Source organism: Salvelinus alpinus, chromosome 1 (assembly GCF_045679555.1).
Source record: "Salvelinus alpinus chromosome 1, SLU_Salpinus.1, whole genome shotgun sequence".
NCBI classification, from domain to species: Eukaryota; Metazoa; Chordata; class Actinopteri; order Salmoniformes; family Salmonidae; genus Salvelinus; species Salvelinus alpinus.
In genome coordinates, this window is record NC_092086.1 from 70,199,101 (window position 1) to 70,218,178 (window position 19,078).

The window sequence follows — 19,078 nt, forward strand, 5'->3', positions numbered from 1 at the left end:
TGCACTTCCTCTAACATTCCAGTCACTTGTGTCTGGTCTGGTTTGTTGAACTGGGAACAAGGGACACATGCCAGAATTGCCCGTTATCTTCTCACCCATCAACTAGAACCAGATCAATCAGCTACTGTAACCGTGTGTGTGTGTGCACATAGACTGAATCCAAACTCAGAGTACAGTACAGAGGCACACATGAGGTCAATCAAATGACTCCCCAGACAACAAAGCATGTCTGGCACTGAATGGTTGTCATCTCACTGGTGAGGTCATCCTACGTGATACTTATATAACATCTAGAAATAAAGTTATAAGTAGGCTACACTCTGAAACATGTACATATATACAGCATTCGCCAGCACAAGGAAAAATAGGAAAACATTTAAGATGTAATTAAAGAAATATAGCTAATGTAGCTAAAAATGGCAGAAATATATCAAATGTGTCTTTTCCGTTCAACCATTAATGATGCGTCTCATGTATTCATGGGTTTTAAAAACTGTCATGGACAGTTTTTCAGAAGTTCATTAGAGATTACCTTTGTTATCCAATATCATTTGGTAATAAAACACAGACAGTGCGAATTGTGGAGGACGGATGGTGCTCTCTTCTCATTGTTGTTAGTATGAAAGTTGTCTTAATGCTGATTTGATCCGAAATGGGACAGAGGTAATGCCATCCTCAGCAATTGGAAATCACTTCCCGTGTCCTACTTTATGTCATGTGCTGTCACCGTGAAAACAGCATCACAACAGTCACTCTACGCTCCACAACAGAGCAGACTCGCAGAGGTTGGTGGGAATGCTTTTGGTCTTTGTATAATGAATTATCACATATTTTCAATCATCCATTCTTATCCAGTTAAAACAATTTGAAATGAAAACATTTAAGGGTCCTATACATGACATTCTGTAATAATGACAAAAACATTGTAATCACACGTTGGCACACATACAAGGTTATGTACACGAAAAGTCATGTGTAATGAGATGGTAGAGCTGGTTTGTGAAGACAATGAAGTTATAATTGTGTTCTGTTTAATCTTCAAATCAAACCCTTCAACATCATTCAACCATCAACAGCTGAGCCATTCTCAGTTGGTTCTGGAAGTGGACAAGATTGCCCACAGTCTTGCCTGGCCAGAGGAAGCAACTGATCCATTCCCAGACCAGAGATCATCCTCTCTGCGTACAGGTGAGACCGAGGCCAGCCACACACTTGAGCGGTGTAACACAGAAGTCGACCATCAGGGGATTCTGCATCAGACCAGCCAAAGGAGGAAAGACCACCAGGGTTCCCATTAAGGAGAGCCAGAAGTGTCGAGGACCTCCATCTCCCAGCCCAAGAACTGGCCAACCCTGTGAGGGGGCAGTGGAGTTGGTGGTGCCGCTGTGAGTGGAACTGTGGAGGGGCCTGGAGGTGGCAGGGCTGAGAGGGACAGATGTGCCCAGAATCAAATTACATTTTATTGGTCACATACACATGGTTAGCAGATGTTATTGCGAGTGTAGTGAAATGCTTGTGCTTCTAGTTCCGAAAGTGCGGCAATATCTAACATGTAATCTAACAATTCCACAACAACTACCTAATACACAACATTTGACCAGAGCCATGTGTGTCCTTCGGGACACTCAATAATATAATGAGGTGGTTCAGATCAGTTGTTTTTTTACCCTGAGGAACTGTATTGACTGAGAAGAGTATATTGTCCCATATCTCAGTCTCTTTTAACATATGCAGTACACAGTGATTTCCATTTTCTTTTCAAATGAATTCATCAATCGAGTATGTCCTTCTCATCCAGCTTATAACGTTCCCATTTAACAATGTTGACCATGCAGACTCCCACTGACAGGAGAAAACAGCCAGGACTAGCATCAGGACCATGAGGCCACACTTCCCACATCGCCTCTGGCCTTTGTTAATGTTTACATATATTGCATCACTCATCTCATATGTATATACTGTATTTTAAATACCATCTATTGCATCTTGCCTATGTCGCTCTGTCATTGCTCATCCATATATTTATATGTACAGTATATATTCTTATTCCATTCCTTTACTTAGATTTTGTGTGCACTATATAAGGAAAAAGGGTGCCATTTAGGACGGATACATCGAGTCAGTAGAAAGAGAATAACATGTCCTGGTCTGGTAGTATACATTGGAAATATTGGAGCTATACTTGCGAACATTACGAACAGTTTAAATGTAAACTGTTTCTCCGTCTCAAAATCCGCATCCGCCAATTAAAATTGTTGACGTAATTGCACGTGATAGAAGCTATTTCCCATCAGGAGATATCCTGACGTAATTAGTGGTTGTCACTAGTTACCCCCGCCACAAAGTCTAAATTATCGTAAAAATGCATGCTTTTTTTGTTGCTTTTTGGTTTTAATTTAAGGTTAAGCATAAGGTTAGCAGTGTGGTTACGATTAAGGTTAGGTGGTTTAAAATCTCATTTTAAGAAGATAAATTGTAGAAATAGGCACAGGGGTTAGCCATAATTTGGAATTTGTGGCTGTGGTAACTAGTGACAACCATACTCAGACCAATGCTATAAAAAACAGCTGGATGTGATTATTTAAGTGATAATGCTCGAGAAGACGGTGTTTGGAGGATATATTGGCACGGGTGTTGTTAGGCCCGAGACGAATTCGATACACACCGGTTTCGAGGGCATTATCACTTTACATATTCTCATTAATCACGTTATTTTGATTAATTTACCGTTACTGTCAAAGTTACGTCATATTCTCGTTCACTACGAGTTTTTGTCATGGCTTGAAGGGATACCGATTTTGTCATAGTCCTGTTCATTACAAGTTTGCGTTTTACACATTGTCGAGTTCTACAGCAGACTGGACTTGATTTCCACAGAACCGCTAGCTAGCATCTCAATGCAAGAGGCGTCACTACAGTACCTGGTTCGAATCCAGGCTGTATCACATCCGGCCGTGATTGGGAGTCCCATTGGGTGGCGCACAATTGGCGCAGCTACGTCCAGGTTTGGCCGGGGTAGGCTGTCATTGTAAATAATAATTTGTTCTTAATTGACTTGCCTAGTTAAATAAAGGTTCAATAAATATATAAAAAATATTTATTAGTGTTATCAGCTAGTAATTTTGCCCTAGTGGAACTTAAGAGGACAGCGGCTAGAGGTCCGTGTAGAGTTTGAGTAGTTTTTCTGTTCTACTTGATAATTATTGCACCAATCTGGTGTCCCAGCTCTACCAGTCTGTGATGTGAAGAATGTTAATATTTTCTTATTCTTTCTTTTCATATACTAACTGGCCACCAGACTACAGCAATGGAACTGAAGTAATGGAATAGCAATAACTATAACGCTAGCAATAGGAATATGGCATGAGGGATGCCAAAAAGAACAAAGTCATTGGTTGCTTAGATTTCATTTATTATAATCGTTTCCATTAAAAACACAAAATACAACAAATATGTGGAACTTTAAAAAGAGTGGAACCCTCACTCTCCTAACATGAAGTTGAACCCTATCCTCTCCCTTTCTTCCACTAACTCCTCCTCTCCCCCCTCTTTCTCTACCGTCTCCTCTCTCCTCTTTCTCTACCGTCTCCTCTCCCCTCTTTCTCTACCGTCTCCTCTCCCCTCTTTCTCTACCGTCTCCTCTCCCCTCTTTCTCTACCGTCTCCTCTCCCCTCTCCACCGTCTGCTCTCCCCTTTTTCTCCACCGTCTGCTCTCCCCTTTTTCTCTACCGTCTCCCCTTCCCTCTAGTGTCTCCTCTCCCCTCTCTACCGTCTCCTCTCCCTTCCCTTTTCTCTTCTGTCTACTGTCTCCTCCCTTTCCACTCACTACTTTTTTTCTCTCATTTTTACATCTCTTCTCCTGAAAAGTAAAAAATTGTGTCTGTGGATGGATATGTTAGACCTACCCCTATGCACTTATGGAGATGTTTGGATAGGCGTAAGTATTATGATAATGATACAATCCTAATCCTTGTTTGCTTGGTTAGTGTGTAGTCCTAGATGTGTTTTATCTGCTGTATTTGCCATTGTTTTGTATGTTCAGATGTGTTATGATATTTAGATGTGTGTGTGTTAACTCCCACTGATGTTCCTTTGTTTTAGTTTTTTTTACTTTACCTTGTTCCCAGTGTCTGGGTTTTGTGAGTTTTTTTCTCCTCTGCCTCATGTTCTGTGAGAGACAAACCACACCAAAAATACAATTTTGAGAAAAATATTGTAGAACGGAAATGTTAAATGTACCGTAGATAATCACAGAAAACAATCTTCATTATGATTGTATTCTGGAATAATCTCAATCTCATTTGGGGTAGACAGACCCAGTGGAGGGGGGAGGGGCTAGGGCTAGACACACCCCAGGGGAGGAGCTAGGACTAGGGGTCAACGGCCACAGTCCAGGTAGGCGTAGGGCCAGGCATGTCCTGGAGTTAGATGTAGAAAAGGACAAAAGAAGGGGTCTACTGGGAGCATACTTATGTACATCAGATAAGACACAGTACAGTACACCAGATGAGACAAGCTGACCATGGACCCTAGGCAAATAAAAACTATTGCAGCATAAACACTAGAGACTGGGACAGGGGGATCGAGAGACAATGTGGCCCCGTCCAGTGCAACAAGCCAGGGACTCCCCCATAATAGTCAGTGGTATGGTTCATCAGTCCAGTGCAATGGGACCTGATGCTTCTCTGCTTGGCTCTCAGCATTAAGGAATTAGGGAACTAGCGTCCTGTCCAGGGGGGAACAGGCTACTTGTACATCAAGTTGCCTTACGTGACAAACAGGAGATATACTTCTGTCCATATGGGCCGTTCATGCTCAGACAAGGATTATTTGTCCAAGGCTTAGTGACGTAACGTTACTTACAAGACTGAAACCAAGTCCGACTCTCTCACATAAAAGAGGATCTCTGTAGGAGAAAGCCCTGTATCCATCTGTTTTCTTGGATATTTGGGGAACAAGGAGTCCTGCATCTTGTGGTTCTCTTCCCTTTCTAACACATACCCTTCTCAACCTCTCAACTCTCCATTCCTGACCGACATCCCCTCACAACATCAGTCAATCGTAATCACCTTTACTGTGCCTCTTTGTAAAACATTAGCTAATTTACCATTTGTGTTTCCCTCTTACTATCACTCGCATGTTTATCCTTGCCATGGTGGCAGGCGTACAGTAGGTTCTCTTACCAAACACCAGGGAGTTCCATCGTAGGGAACATATCAGTTCCCAATGCAAGTTTTTTCACGATGCGAGATCTGAGGTGTTAAACAAATGACAAGTTAGAATAGCAGCTAATCTCTATAGCTAATCTAAAATCGATTAATAACACACACGTCTGTCTACTTAGCTAGCTACAATATATAACGTGAGTCAACGGAGTAAGCTAGCTATTTTACTAGGTAACGACCTAGATTAATATCACTTCTTGATTCAATTCGAACTGAGTCTTCTGTCCAGACGCTGTATCTTTTTTGTTTACAATACATGTGGTCATTGTCTTCTGTTTATAATGGTTAAGATGGTATTCAAAAGCTTGTAGGCTAGTAAAATACTGAAGACTAGCAGTGTTAACCACCATCGTTGTAAATGAGTCATTACAAAATTCCTGAGACAACTCAAGCTACGAGTGGAGAAGACGGGACTATGACGCCACTTTAACAAAATCGGTATCCCTTCTAGCCCAGACCGATTAGGTCTATTTCCTGTAACAAATTCTATATCAGCCAATTACAAATGTTGACGTGGCAGAACCGTTTTTCATAAATCACACCGCAGCGGAGTAACGTTCAACTCGATTATATCGAGGCAGAGTTGAGTTTGGAATTCGCTAGCAACAACGAGCCACCATCAGTCGATTCTTGTAAAAAAAAGTTATTCTGAAAACACTTACATGTACCTGTTTGTCATATACAAGTGCCCTCTTCCGCTTGGTTCTGAAATGTATACCTTTAATTAATAACATATTTTAGCGAATACAATCACCAATCCCTTGTTGTTCGTACAACGTAAAGTGAGATTCAATTGGTTCCGGGATCCTTAGGACATCCCTACCGTAAACCCTAACCATTTAAAATGTCAACTTCCATTATTACAGCAGAGAAAACGAAGATGAAATTTCTAGTGACAAGTCAAGCCACTGAGCCACTCCAAAATAACTGTTGGTTACGGACCACTGTTAACCTGTTATTCATTGCAAACATTTATTACAATTTATGATGCAAACAGAAAGTCTCTCCCTTATCGGAACAGCTCATGGAATACGAAAGAATAAAGAGACGCAAAGGGACAGAACAACAAAAGTATTATGCGCCATTCAATTATGGTTCTGAAAAAACACGTTGAGATAAGCACTCAATTGTAATTTGGCATTTCCTCCCTCGTGTTGTACTTCTGTAGATGGTCATTCAAAATCAAAAAACAAGGCATGCATAATAGTTTTTCTTATAATGCACATTGATCAAGGAAACCGCTTATAAAAAAATCTATGGTGGGCATGTACATTCTTTCTTATAGGTTTTCATATGCCTATCCATTCCCACTCATGGACTATTCCTCATATCTTACTTGGTCAATATATTGATCCTGTTTGTATCTGCTCAGGGAACTCATCAGTAAAATGGCTTTATAACATTGACAACTTCTAGATGTTATATGAAACCAACCACTTTTTACTGCATGTTATCAAGCTATTTTCAATCATTTAATTCACAGTTAAATATCATCTTTCTGATCTTGTCTGCTAGCTAACAACTTAAACTTTGAACCTCAGACTCACAGAGATGGTTATATAGCCAATAGTTACTTTCCTTTTCCTTCTTCTGAATTAAAATGTACCTTCCCATTGTGGTCCTTTCTACTATCTTCTCACACCATGCCCGAGGACCACGAGAGGTCCATGCTGCCTACAACCCGTTGGCCTACCTACACTCATGTCTTGGAGCGTGGGACTAGTCATTGCAGTGTTGATGAACTGTGATCTTGAAATGCCATTAAGTGACCTCTTAAGGAATTAAACCCCCCCCCCCCCCCCAATACATTAATGTAGATCAATGCATGGCTCTGTATATTATAAGAGTATGACACAGCCACAGAAGGGTGAGTACTGCTGTCTACATTTCTTTCTATGTTTACTGAAATAATGTAAAAAAATATATATAGGATGAAGAAACAACTGAATGAAACATGATTAAACACGAGTCACATCTGCATGTTGTCTTTCAAGTTTCAAAAAAATATGTATTGCGACGTGTACAACTACTCAGCTCTGTCTCACTGCTCAAAATGTGTCGGAAGGGTACGATGGGCCTATACCATTAGATTAATTTACAGATTTAGAGTTAGAATGCATTTATCACACCAACAGATGTCACGGGGGAGGTGAAAAGACTGAAACAAAATAGAAAAGATTCATCAGTTAGAATTTTTTTCAACGCTTCTGCAGAATCAATGCTATGTTAATTCTCTTAGAAAAAGAGAGTAAAGGAAGAAAAAAAGCCACACAAAAAAATTCCGGAGACCAATAAAAGTCTATTGGGTTCAAGTTGTACTGTTTTTTTCTGATAGTGGAGGCAGACTTTATAAATCAAACATGGGACTGAGTGTGGTGGCGGTGGTGGTAGAAGTGGAGAGTCTCCCTATAGCGCCTCCTGCTGCCGGGGTTCTAGTCGATGTACTGGGAGAGCCAGCGGAAGCCCTCCCCGTAGCCCTGCCTCTTCAGCACGCTGCACATGAACAACTCCAGTGGTCTCGTGTTCAACTCCTTCATGGGAATGTTGCCCTGGAGACCAGACAAACAACGTCAGGAACATCATCGTTCTAACCACCTGTGGCTCTGTTTTTGTTCTTCCTTTGTTTTAAAAATCATATATATGTTAGAGGTAGGCTGTTCAACAGGATATTGCTTTGGTTACTGCTAGGGCCAAGAGTTTTCCAACATGACTTGACAAGGTGAAACTCTTGTGATGTGTTGTACAGTTCAGTAGTTGCACTGTGAGGAAAGAAAAGTGGGTGGCACAGTAGTATCAGCAGATGACAGGAGATGTGGGTTAGTGCAGTGATCTCCTCACCTTGCCTGTTGTCTGTCCATACAATCCAAACAGCTCACGCAGTTTCTCCTCGCTGACGGCTTCGTTTCTGTCAATCTTGTTGCCAAGGACCAGGATGGGCACGTTTCCAATGGTCTCATCTGTCATTAGTGCCTGTGTGTACCACAGGACAGAGATGTCTAGTTAGTTATCACATCACTCCACACTAAACATGTCATGATGTTAGACATAATCTACCAATGAAACTTTTAGCAGTTACGACTTTGGAAACGGTAAAGAAACCATTCTTTCGTCGCACATATCCAAAGAAATCAGTACAAAACTGATGAACTGCTTATGAAAAGGCCATTTGTTCAGATAGAACATGTACGTGGGTTAATTTGAAATCGTTTTCAGCCCCATTTATCGTATTCATGGGGCCTTTTCAATGTAGTTGTGAAATCCATGATTACCCACATCAAGTTCTGTTTTGGACTCGGCCAATCTCGGGATGTCCAAGCAATCCACAAGGAAGACGATGCCGTTGATGGCGGGGAGGTAGTTTTTCCACACTCTGCGAGCTGTTTGAAAACGCACACAAAGCAAAATAAATTAGTTCAGTTTTGCTGGGAACAACAAATGGACAGATTGACGTTCTCTCGCACACAGACAGGCACACATACATACCTTGTGCATGGCCTCCAAGGTCAAAGGTGGTGAAGGTCATGCCAGCAATCGTCAGCTCTTCCGAGGCTGGTGGGTAAAATGGGTCATGGTTACATTGGAAAACTACTACACAAGCTCAGTCAATTGGGTAACCATCAAATAGGTAGGACAAGAGTAAAAGTAGCCAGCGCTAGCTTTTAATGAACATCTGAGGGGCAGTGTTCATTTTGTCACTCTTTTGGATTTAGTCGTCTTAGTCATTTTGTCACATTTTTGTCATTTGAATTATGATTTGATGTAGTTGTCAAAATGGCGAAAACAGCGTGCCATTTTAGTAAACTAAATGCCCTTTCATTTTAATCACATTACATTTGTATTGCCTCAATGACCTATAGTAAACATAAATCACTGACTTCCATGTGCACAAGCATACATAGCCTTGTCCTACCAATATTTTTCTGCATAACATCAGATTATCTTCCCAACAGCAGAAATATGACAAACATAAGAAAGATCTGGCCATGTAAATTCCTATTTTAGCCTACATAGATATTGCACATTACATACAAAACACACACACAGAGACAGACAAGAGAGAGTAGCAATCACCAGGTGGCAAAGTATTGTGTGACTGGTTAGCTATGGGGAAGCAAGAGAGTCACCTGCGCAATGTGTATAATCGGAGGCTGAGCGGAGCCTGTCTGCCCATATTCATCGCGAAGCACATCTGTGCTGCTAAAATCTAAAAAATTATACTCGTCACTGAAAAGCTCTTAATCTCTCGAAAAACTCCTGTCCAGTCCACTTAAAAGTCAGATTTTAGTCAGAGAAGTAAATCTCGTCTCAGTCAACTGATATGAAAATTTATATTTATATTTTTGTCTTAGTCTATTTAGTCATTTATAGTCTAGTCAATTGGCACCAAAAAAACCTGGTGTTTGACGAATATTTGTGTCACTATTTTTGTTGTTGAAATTATCACTGCGGAGAAGATCCTACTTGGGATTGATTGTTGCACTGTTAGGCCTGTTTCACAAGCTACCGTCTGTTTCCTTAGCTCTCGATGGGTACGTTTACAGAAAAATTACACAAATGTGACTATAAAAGATATACTCACTTGGATGTAAAGTTGGCACATGCTGTCCCAATCTGTCATCTTTGAGCATGTGCAGTAGCGTTGTCTTGCCAGCATTGTCCAGTCCAAGAAATACTAACTTGCCCGATTTCTTGTACAGTCCTAAAATATAATAAATGTATCAAACAAATATTTCAGAAATGTTTTTGTACATTGAAAGCGAAGAAGCTGCGACTTCCTATCACCTTGCCCTGTCAATAATTTTTGACTTTCCTTTGCCTAACAATGTATTCACAATGAAACCAAATCATTGGAAACTCTTCTCAGCAACAAAATAAGTCAAACTTGAAAGTGTTGAAGTAACAAGTTAAGACTTGCTGTCAGGTATGCATAATCTATAGTGAACAAGCTTTGTCATTTCTATCCGAGTGAGCTCTGAGGCCTAGCCGTCATCATTACTCCACACCACTGGAACATCAGCACTACCTGTTTAACAAGTTAAGCAGGAGTGTCACCACGCCTCTCGGGGATGAGAGCTAGCTAGTGTCACAGAAACTAGAGGGCTCTGGAGAGGGAGGCTAAAGCGAGCGGTAGCAGCAGCCTCTTGTTTGTGTTTCACTGTAGCTTGGTAGTGGGCACACACACTGTAAAACACCTAGGCCTATACTACTCAAATCATCAGTTATCCCGTTCAACCACAAGAGGGACAACATGGATTTCTAGGAACGACAGACAGTACCACACTCGTTGGCATTCTTTAGAACGGGTGGCGATTGGGAAAACCAAGAAATAAACAGAAAAGGTATCAGTACTGAGTAGCTTAAGAGCCATCTTCCTATACAAGCCATTCAGAGGACAATATTGAAAGTGTAATAGGTGATGTTTAGATAGTACTTACCTAAAAACTGCAGTACGCTACTGAAACCACTATAAATCCAATCAAATATGAAGGACATATCCGGAGCTGGTGAATCCTGTAAGACCGCAAGAACAGAGGCTATGAACAACAGGCATGCAAGAACAGTACATGTTAAAACATTTGATTAATTACTTGGCTCTGATCTTCCTTAGACACAAAAAAAATTCAGATCTAGGCCTAATGGAAGCTAGAACAAGAGCAGTTTCCCCAATCTCAAATAAGGAGCCATTTTAGATCAACAATAAAAAATAGTTGGTGCTTTCAAGACAAATGGGAACTCTGGAAAAATACAAATTCAATGACATCAGTGATCTTTGTCGGAAAGCTCTACAAAGAGGCCTGAGTTCCCGAGTTGAAATTCCGAGTTAGTTAACCGTCAACTACTTGCCCATTCATTCTCTGAATGGCACACATACACAATCCATGTCTCAATTGTAACACGACTTAAAAATCCTTTAAATCATCTGCTCCCCTTTATCTACACTGACTGAAGTGGATTTAACATGTGAAATTAATAAGCGATGATAGCGTTCACCTTGTCAATCTGTCATGGAAAGAGCAGGTCTTCCTAATGTTTCGTATACTCAGTGTATAAGACACCGAATTATTATAATGTATTTAGATGTGATAGATTGCAGAAAGGGACAGTGGCCATATACAGTTGAAGTCGGAAGTTTACATACACCTTAGCCAAATACATTTCAACTCAGTTTCACAATTCCTGACATTTAATCCTAGTAAAAATTCCCTGTCTAGGTCAGTTAGGATCACCACTTTATTTTAATAATGTGAAATGTCAGAATAATAGTAGAGAGAATGATTTATTTCAGCTTTTATTTCTTTCATCACATTCCCAGTGGGTCAGAAGTTTACATACACTCAATTAGTAGTTGGTTGCATTGCCTTTAAATTGTTTAACTTGGGTCAAACGTTTTGGGTAGCCTTCCACAAGCTTCCTCCAGACAGAGCTGGTGTAACTGAGTCAGGTTTGCAGGCCTCCTTGCTCGCACGCGCCTTTTCAGTTCTGCCCACAAATTTTGTATAGGATTGAGGTCAGGGCTTTGTGACGGCCACTCCAATACCTTGACTTTGTTGTCCTTAAGCCATTTTGCCACAACTTTGGAAGTACGCTTGAGGTCATTGTCCATTTGGAAGACCCATTTGCAACCAAGCTTTAACTTCCTGACTGATGTCTTGAGATTTTGCTTCAATATATCCACATAATTTTCCTCCCTCATGATGCCATCTATTTTGTGAAGTGCACCAGGTCCTCTTGCAGCAAAGCACCACCACAACATGATGCTGCCACCCCCGTGCTTCACGGTTGGGATGGTGTTCTTTTTCCTCCAAACATAACGATGGTCATTATGGCCAAACAGTTCTATTTTATCAGACCACAGGACATTTCTCCAAAAAGTACGATCTTTGTTCCCATGTGCAGTTGCAAACCGTAAGTCTGGCTTTTTTAATGGCGGTTTTGGAGCAGTGGCTTCTTTCTTACAGCCTTTCAGGTTCCATGATCATGGATCCAGAATGTCATTGTGTGCTGTCACATTAAGAATTCCCTTCACTGGAACTAAGGGGCCTAGCACGAACCATGGAAAACATCCCCAGACCATTATTCCTCCACCACCAAACTTTACAGTTGGCACTATGCATTGGGACAGGTAGCTTTCTTTTGGCATCTGAACAAACCCAGATTTGTCTGTCAGACTGCCAGATAGCGGATGGCCATTGTTGCTCCTTGACATTTCCACTCCACAATAATAGCACTTACAATTGACGGTGACAGCTCTAGCAGGGCACACATTTGATGAACTGACTTGTTGGAAAGGTGGCATCCTATGCCACGTTGATAGTCACTGAACTCTTCAGTAAGGCCATTCTAATGTCAGCAAAAGGTTTCATTCAAATAGCCAAATCCACTACTTTGAAGGGGTGTCCACATATAAATGAAAACATACTTGTGTGTAAAGGCCTTTTACAAAATTTGTCCTACTGTACCTAACCATTAAAAACTTTAAGCATACAAGTTACCACACCCGGTCTTAGGGATTGCCAACTATGGAAATTCCTCTACCGAGTTAGGTAAATCAGCTTTTAGTTTCCTTAACCTAATTTAAAATGTTCTTAAATTTGATGTTTTGGTGCAATTCAAAATGATAATTGAGGACTTTATTATTGATGAATGTGTTTACGACCATGTTATTTTTCCCGCTTGCGTGTATTTTCTGTAATTCAGGCCTCATCCACATGACTCCCTGATAAACTAAAGGTTAAATAAAATATGGTTTCTGAGTGAGACTAACAAAATCAATGGGGGCCCCCAAACGGTAATTCGACCTTGATCACTTGAGATTGATGGTCGCTAAACTAATTTAGCTATCTTAAAAAATGTTAGCTGACATGGGCTAATTAACTGATTGTCAGTGACTGACATAAGAGAAAAACTGCTGATGCACAACCACATTTCGAAATTCCACCTTGTGTATTCTATTCTAACACTGAACATTAAAATTGAGACCCCGACTGAGTTCCACCAAACAATAGTGATCTGAGGGCATTAGAACCACCAATTGCCCATCCCTGATCTATTATAATTCTAAGGGTTTAGCTACTTCTGGAAACAGGGGAAGCATCAGTGACACAGGCAAAGCAATATGGCATAATTAGTCTACCTTTGGAAACACATAGGCTAACAACCATCCTAGAGTCCAGGTCCTACAAGACTTTAGAATCCCTGCAATCCAAGTTCAGCATGTGGAACGTGTCAGATCGTCGCAAGGAGAGAGTCTCATCTGAAGGATTTAGCAACATGTGATAAGAACAATGACAATCAATAGCACCCCTCAGGAAGTATTATCTTGTTCCAGTGAGATTCATTGGACAGAAGTACAGGCAGTTCAGACCAATGTTCACAAAGTCTCTTTCCTAACAGCCAAGACACGTGCTCATGAACATGGCCTCAACGACACTGACTCAGAGCCTGATGATGTGGACCATGGGCCTTGTAAATGGATAATCCCAATCAGGTTTAGTTTGCTAACATTAGCCTATTGTACTTTCCATAAAAAAATGCATGCAAGATAAAAACCTAATGTCCTGCCATAATCATTCTAGCATGGAATGGCTGCACAGGGAACCCTTTAAACTTAATATTTAACATGAACAATTTGACTAAACTAACAAACCAATGGCCATCTAAGAAAAATATCCTCTAAAATAAAAATGTGCTTGCAGCTTCTGTAATGCAAAATAAAATACAGTTCAAAGTCAAAAGGTATCCTCTCAACACCTCGACATAAGTTCCTCCTTCAGTGAGCACTGAGCAGGAGATTTATATATATTTTTTAAGTCAAAATGGACACAACTACTCAAGGGTTTTTATTTTTTCTAATTTTCCACAATAATAGTTAAGACACCGTAACTATACAATAACATGGAATCATGTAGTAACCAACAAAAAAAAACGTATTAAATCACAATATATTTGAGAATCTTCAAAGTAGCCACCCTTTGCCTTGATGACAGCTTTGCACACTCTTGGCAATTTCTCAACCAGCTTCATGAGGTAGTCACCTGGAATGCATTTCAATTAACAGGTGTGCCTTGTTAAAAGTACATTTGTGGAATTTCTTTCCTTAATGCGTTTGAGCCCTTCAGTTGCGTTGTGACATGGTAGGGGTGGTATACAGAACTGTTGACTGTTGAAATCTTCACCATTATTCCACAATGTAGAAAACAGTAAAAATAAAGAAAAACCCTTGAATGAGTAGGTGTCCAAACTTTTGACTGGTACTGTATATTTGAAATAAAAAGAGGCCTCAGTGGCATGGCTGGCTGAGTTGGTAATTTTACACCAAGACTTTGTCACAAAACTCAGACTCAAATGTGTCCCCGTCTAGCGTGCACCACAATGCGCCCGGCAGGCTGGCCGACCTGTGACCAGTTACGCAACGTGCAAACAGCTCCAGGGCTAAAGTATATGAGAGCCAAAGGTCAAGACCATGCAAATACAGCTGAACTACACATCAGCAGGAGCTCTCCCCTTTGCCCTGGCTGCTGCTGACACACTGTGGGTTGGAGGATCTGTGTGTGACGTGATCCAGTGGAGGCAAAAGATCTACTGGCAAAATTTCTGAATTGGAGTGCCTTTGTAAACACAGCCAAGTAAATACCCTACTCTAGAACAGTTTAGCAGGAAAGCCAGCATATTTTGTAGAGATGTACCACACCGGCTTCTAGTATTTTCCAACTATCAAAGCAAGAGAGCAGAGCCCTACGCTAAACAACCTCTGATTTATCATACCAGTCTGATTTTACATGATTACGTCAATGGATGCTCAAAAAAGTCACAGCAGTAGTCGTCATGGAGATACAATATAATAGTATTCTATGGTGTTATATGTTCAACTTAATTCTGTTAATTCCCCTGAACATCAGTCCTTTTAAACATGTAATTGATCAATCTAGGCCCAACAATAATATTTAGAATTTACAGCATCTAGCCTAACCAAAAGAAAAATCAGAAAGTAGTGACACCTCTGCACAATTTTGTATGATATTTCAATATTAAGGCCAGAGGGCATTGAGGTAAAGGAACGGAAGTGTACTTACAGATTATAGAAAAATATACTTCCAGTAGGACATCAGACTCCCTGACAGATCTACTTGCCAGGCCAACTGGCTAGTGTTCTCACCTTTTTCCTAGAGCCTCTTAAATAGGAGAACATGTATTCAACTCAAACATAACCTACAGGTTATGACAGCTAGCGATAACTTACAAACATTGATCAATCAAGTCACTGTTTTCAGCTCAAAGCTTTCTATCCCTAATAGAAGTTGAGGTGAGAGCAGACTGCTCTAGAAAAGCCATAGCTACTATATACGTGGGGGAAAGAAATTACAATGAATAAATCCGGATTATAAAACTGGTTTTTGGGATGCTGATTGGATGATAGCACGGCGTTATGGCACCACAATCTCAGCATTCTCCAGGTTCGATTAGATTTATCAATGCACACCCACTGTCCTAAAGTCCTGCCAGTCAATTTATAAACTTCATCTCTCCTGGAAAAAAGTGTCTAGACAATATTTCCCTATGCTAGTAGGCTAACATTTGGGTTGTCTAAAACTTGCTGTCTGCTTCTCTGACCTGTGGAACAATGTTGCAGTTTTTTTGACAGCTTCTCTGGCCAGGCGAATTCATTTATCAGGATCATTTTCCCCCCTTTATTTTACTAGGCAAGTCCGTTAAGAACAAATTCTTACTTACAATGACGGCCTACAGGGGAACAGTGGGTTAACTGCCTTGTTCAGGGGCAGAACGACAGATTCTTACCTTGTCAGCTCGGGGATTCGATCCAGCAACCTTTCGGGTTACTGGCCCAACGCTCTAACCACTAGGCTACCTGCTGCCCCAGACATATTTCATTATAAATGGACATATCCAAAGAAATGGCAAAAGCAACAAAGGTAAAAACAAACTAAGTCATTTCGGCTGCTTGAGGTGATTGTGTTAGCTTTAGTTGGCAAGCCAGCAAAGGAGAAGTAGCTAGCCTGCATAGCTACATGTTAATGATTTGTTTACCATAACAACAATTGCAAATACAATAGATAGAATGAACGACCAGCCCATAGATAATTTTCATGACATAGTCAGCTAATGTGCGTGAGCGCATCCATGTGGCAGAAGTCAGCGTGTTGTGATTCTCGATGGCTAGATTGCTAGCAAGAATGACAAGAAACTGCCATTTGGGGAATCATAATTGGCTCGTTTCATCTTGTTCTTGATACCATGTCTTGTTTTGACAGATTTCATGTCAATGCTAATATGGCTCAAATTCGCTAGCTAGCTAACCAACTACTGTTAGCATATATTTGAGAGGAAACAAGTGCTCATTGTGCAAATGTATTTATAGTTTCAATGAAATATTGGAGACCAAATATAGCTTACATGTTGTCAACAATCTAAGCCAACCCTGTCTGTTTTGCACCATAGTTGTACACGCGTCAGTTTTGTTGATAAACAACCAACCCGTCTATTTGGCTAGCAACTTGAGAATCTGTATACTAACGACTGGCTTTTTCCCAGACTATTTTGTATGGTGGAAGAATCAAATAAAACAAATTTACTCAATATAATGTTTTCCATATAAACATCAAATGAACATGTTGGCAAGCGTTTTATAAAAGCAATAAGGCCCTCAAACACAGGAATTATCAAAAATAACACCCCCTCTAAGGGCTCTTTACCCGGCCCTTGGCTTCGCCTCAGGCCTAAAAACAGCCTTTAGTCAGGAGTTATTCACACGATAATTCCCAGGTTCTCATGCCTTAATGCTTAAGTATAATCTGTATCAATCTAATATGAAACGCTTCACAGTCGTGGTTATAATCGGAAGACAAAAGACAATTGCATAGTGTCAGACACTAAATATATTCATCTCAAATGCCCACTAATTAATAGTAGTTGTCATAACATTGTTGATCTCACTCCTATCTAATCAATCAATCATCATTTAGAAGTTTGGGGGGGGGGGGATTTTCAATATATGGCCAATTGAATTCAACATAGAGGAGAATCTGGAGCTATTTGACTGATTTAGTTATTTCTAGTTTGGTGACTAACATTACTAGGAGAGGATATTTCTGTTAATGTATCAACGTGTCAGACTTAAAATTAAAATTCCAATTTCTGGCTAAAGGGAATTGGGTTCAACATTGCATAAGTAACAGCGCACCTCACACAAGAATTCACCAACTCACACACCTCAAAACGAATCTTGTGTCACCAATACATATTGAGTTTGATTTTATTGACTCCAAAAAATAACATTTCAGCTCGAAGGTATCATAGCTATCAGATTTTTACGGCCTATTGTGATGCTCCATTACCCGCTACTGGATATGTCATGTTTGAATGTAGAAAATGTTTCATTATGAAAATGATTCCCTTTTTTGTTCAATGAAGTAATCCAACAATGTGTATACACCGACAGGTGTAGATACGTTTAGCCGAATCGAAAACTTAGATACTGTATAGCCAAGTTAAGGTTGGTCGAAAGTTCTGTGTTATGCCTAACAGTAATTTACCTATGCTGTAACAGCATCACATTAGCCCGTTACAATCCGCTAACTACCTGTCATTAAGGCATCTGTTTAATTAATGGTGCAAAATCACCATGATGAATAATATAGCAACGACCACTATGACCAGTTGGCTAGCTAACGTTTGGAAGCAAAGCTAAAGGATAGCGAGCTGTGAAAGTCACAAATTTTATTATTACGTTTAACGTTAGCTGGCAGCGGAGGAGGAGTTGGTTTTATTCACATTTAGCTAACTGGTTAACATTAAAATCTAGCTAACGACAACGTTGACATACACACGTAAGTTGCCATAGTGATTGGTTGGCCCTCTAGCTAGCTAAGTGCATTTGAATTCATAGATACGTGTCATTTTCAAAGCTAGCTACAGACATTAGCATCGAGCTAGTAGTGGGAGGGAGATAATGCCAATACAGCTAACTTTAGTTAACAGCGAAGCGGTTTGTTACAACTAGAGAACATTTCTCAAGGTAGTAATTCACATGCTACTAATGGGCCTAATTTAAGGTTACCACATTATATTTCAAAATAAGACAAAACGTTAGCTAACTAACGTCAGCCGCAAACTACACAATTTGTTTTAGGCTTCCTGCTTAAATGACGTTAGCATAAAGCTAACGTTAACAAGCAGTGTTGCTGAACGTTCAAATAAACTCACTGGCGCAAACCACATATTTGAAATAATTCATGCGAAACACTTACCCGTTAGCTATCTAAGTGTATTTCAATTGAGTAAATATGTTTTCTCTTAAAATCATGAAAATCTGCCTTCTGGTGAAATGAGAGTCCGCAATTCGCGTCTTCCTCTCCACCTTCGTGTTTTGTTACAGAGCCACGACACAGCAATGGCTGTTCTCAGGCCTAGCCGCTTCCTGTTTATGTTTCACAATCATCTTTCCGATAGGGGAACAAAAATATTAACAAAGTTCGTGCCCTCCTGTAATGTAATGGTGTTAACATTTCAATACTCATGTTCATCAGGCCATATTGTACAAACAATCTGACGGGGCAGTTTGTATGTCCAAATTTCTGATCTGACAATAACGACTTCCAGTCCAAAATCTTCAACTCCAGCAAAAATCGCGCTAGAGAAAAGTATTTATTAAAACGTTAAGCATTAGTCTGGTTTTATATAAACTCATTTTATTTGTAAAAGCCAGTCTGTCACCATGTATTGAACTGATCCCATGTTTTTGGACTCAAACATCAAAGGAAGCGAAGACAGTACAAAATTGTGAGCTTTTTTACTGTTTCCAGTACTGTAGAAATCAACTATGCACAGGAAGTGCC

General features: G+C 40.2%; 1 protein-coding gene across 1 annotated transcript; it reads right to left on the reverse strand.

The window, feature by feature from the left end:
• Positions 1–6,172: 6,172 nt before the first annotated feature.
• LOC139584336 (small COPII coat GTPase SAR1A) lies at positions 6,173–18,717 on the reverse strand. Its single transcript, XM_071416049.1, has 7 exons — positions 18,491–18,717; positions 10,661–10,736; positions 9,805–9,924; positions 8,709–8,774; positions 8,499–8,602; positions 8,064–8,195; positions 6,173–7,774 (listed from the first exon to the last, which is right to left on the reverse strand). Exons 2-7 carry the CDS (start codon positions 10,716–10,718, stop codon positions 7,658–7,660), a joined length of 597 nt encoding a protein of 198 aa, XP_071272150.1. The 5' UTR covers positions 10,719–10,736; positions 18,491–18,717; the 3' UTR covers positions 6,173–7,657.
• Positions 18,718–19,078: the final 361 nt, after the last annotated feature.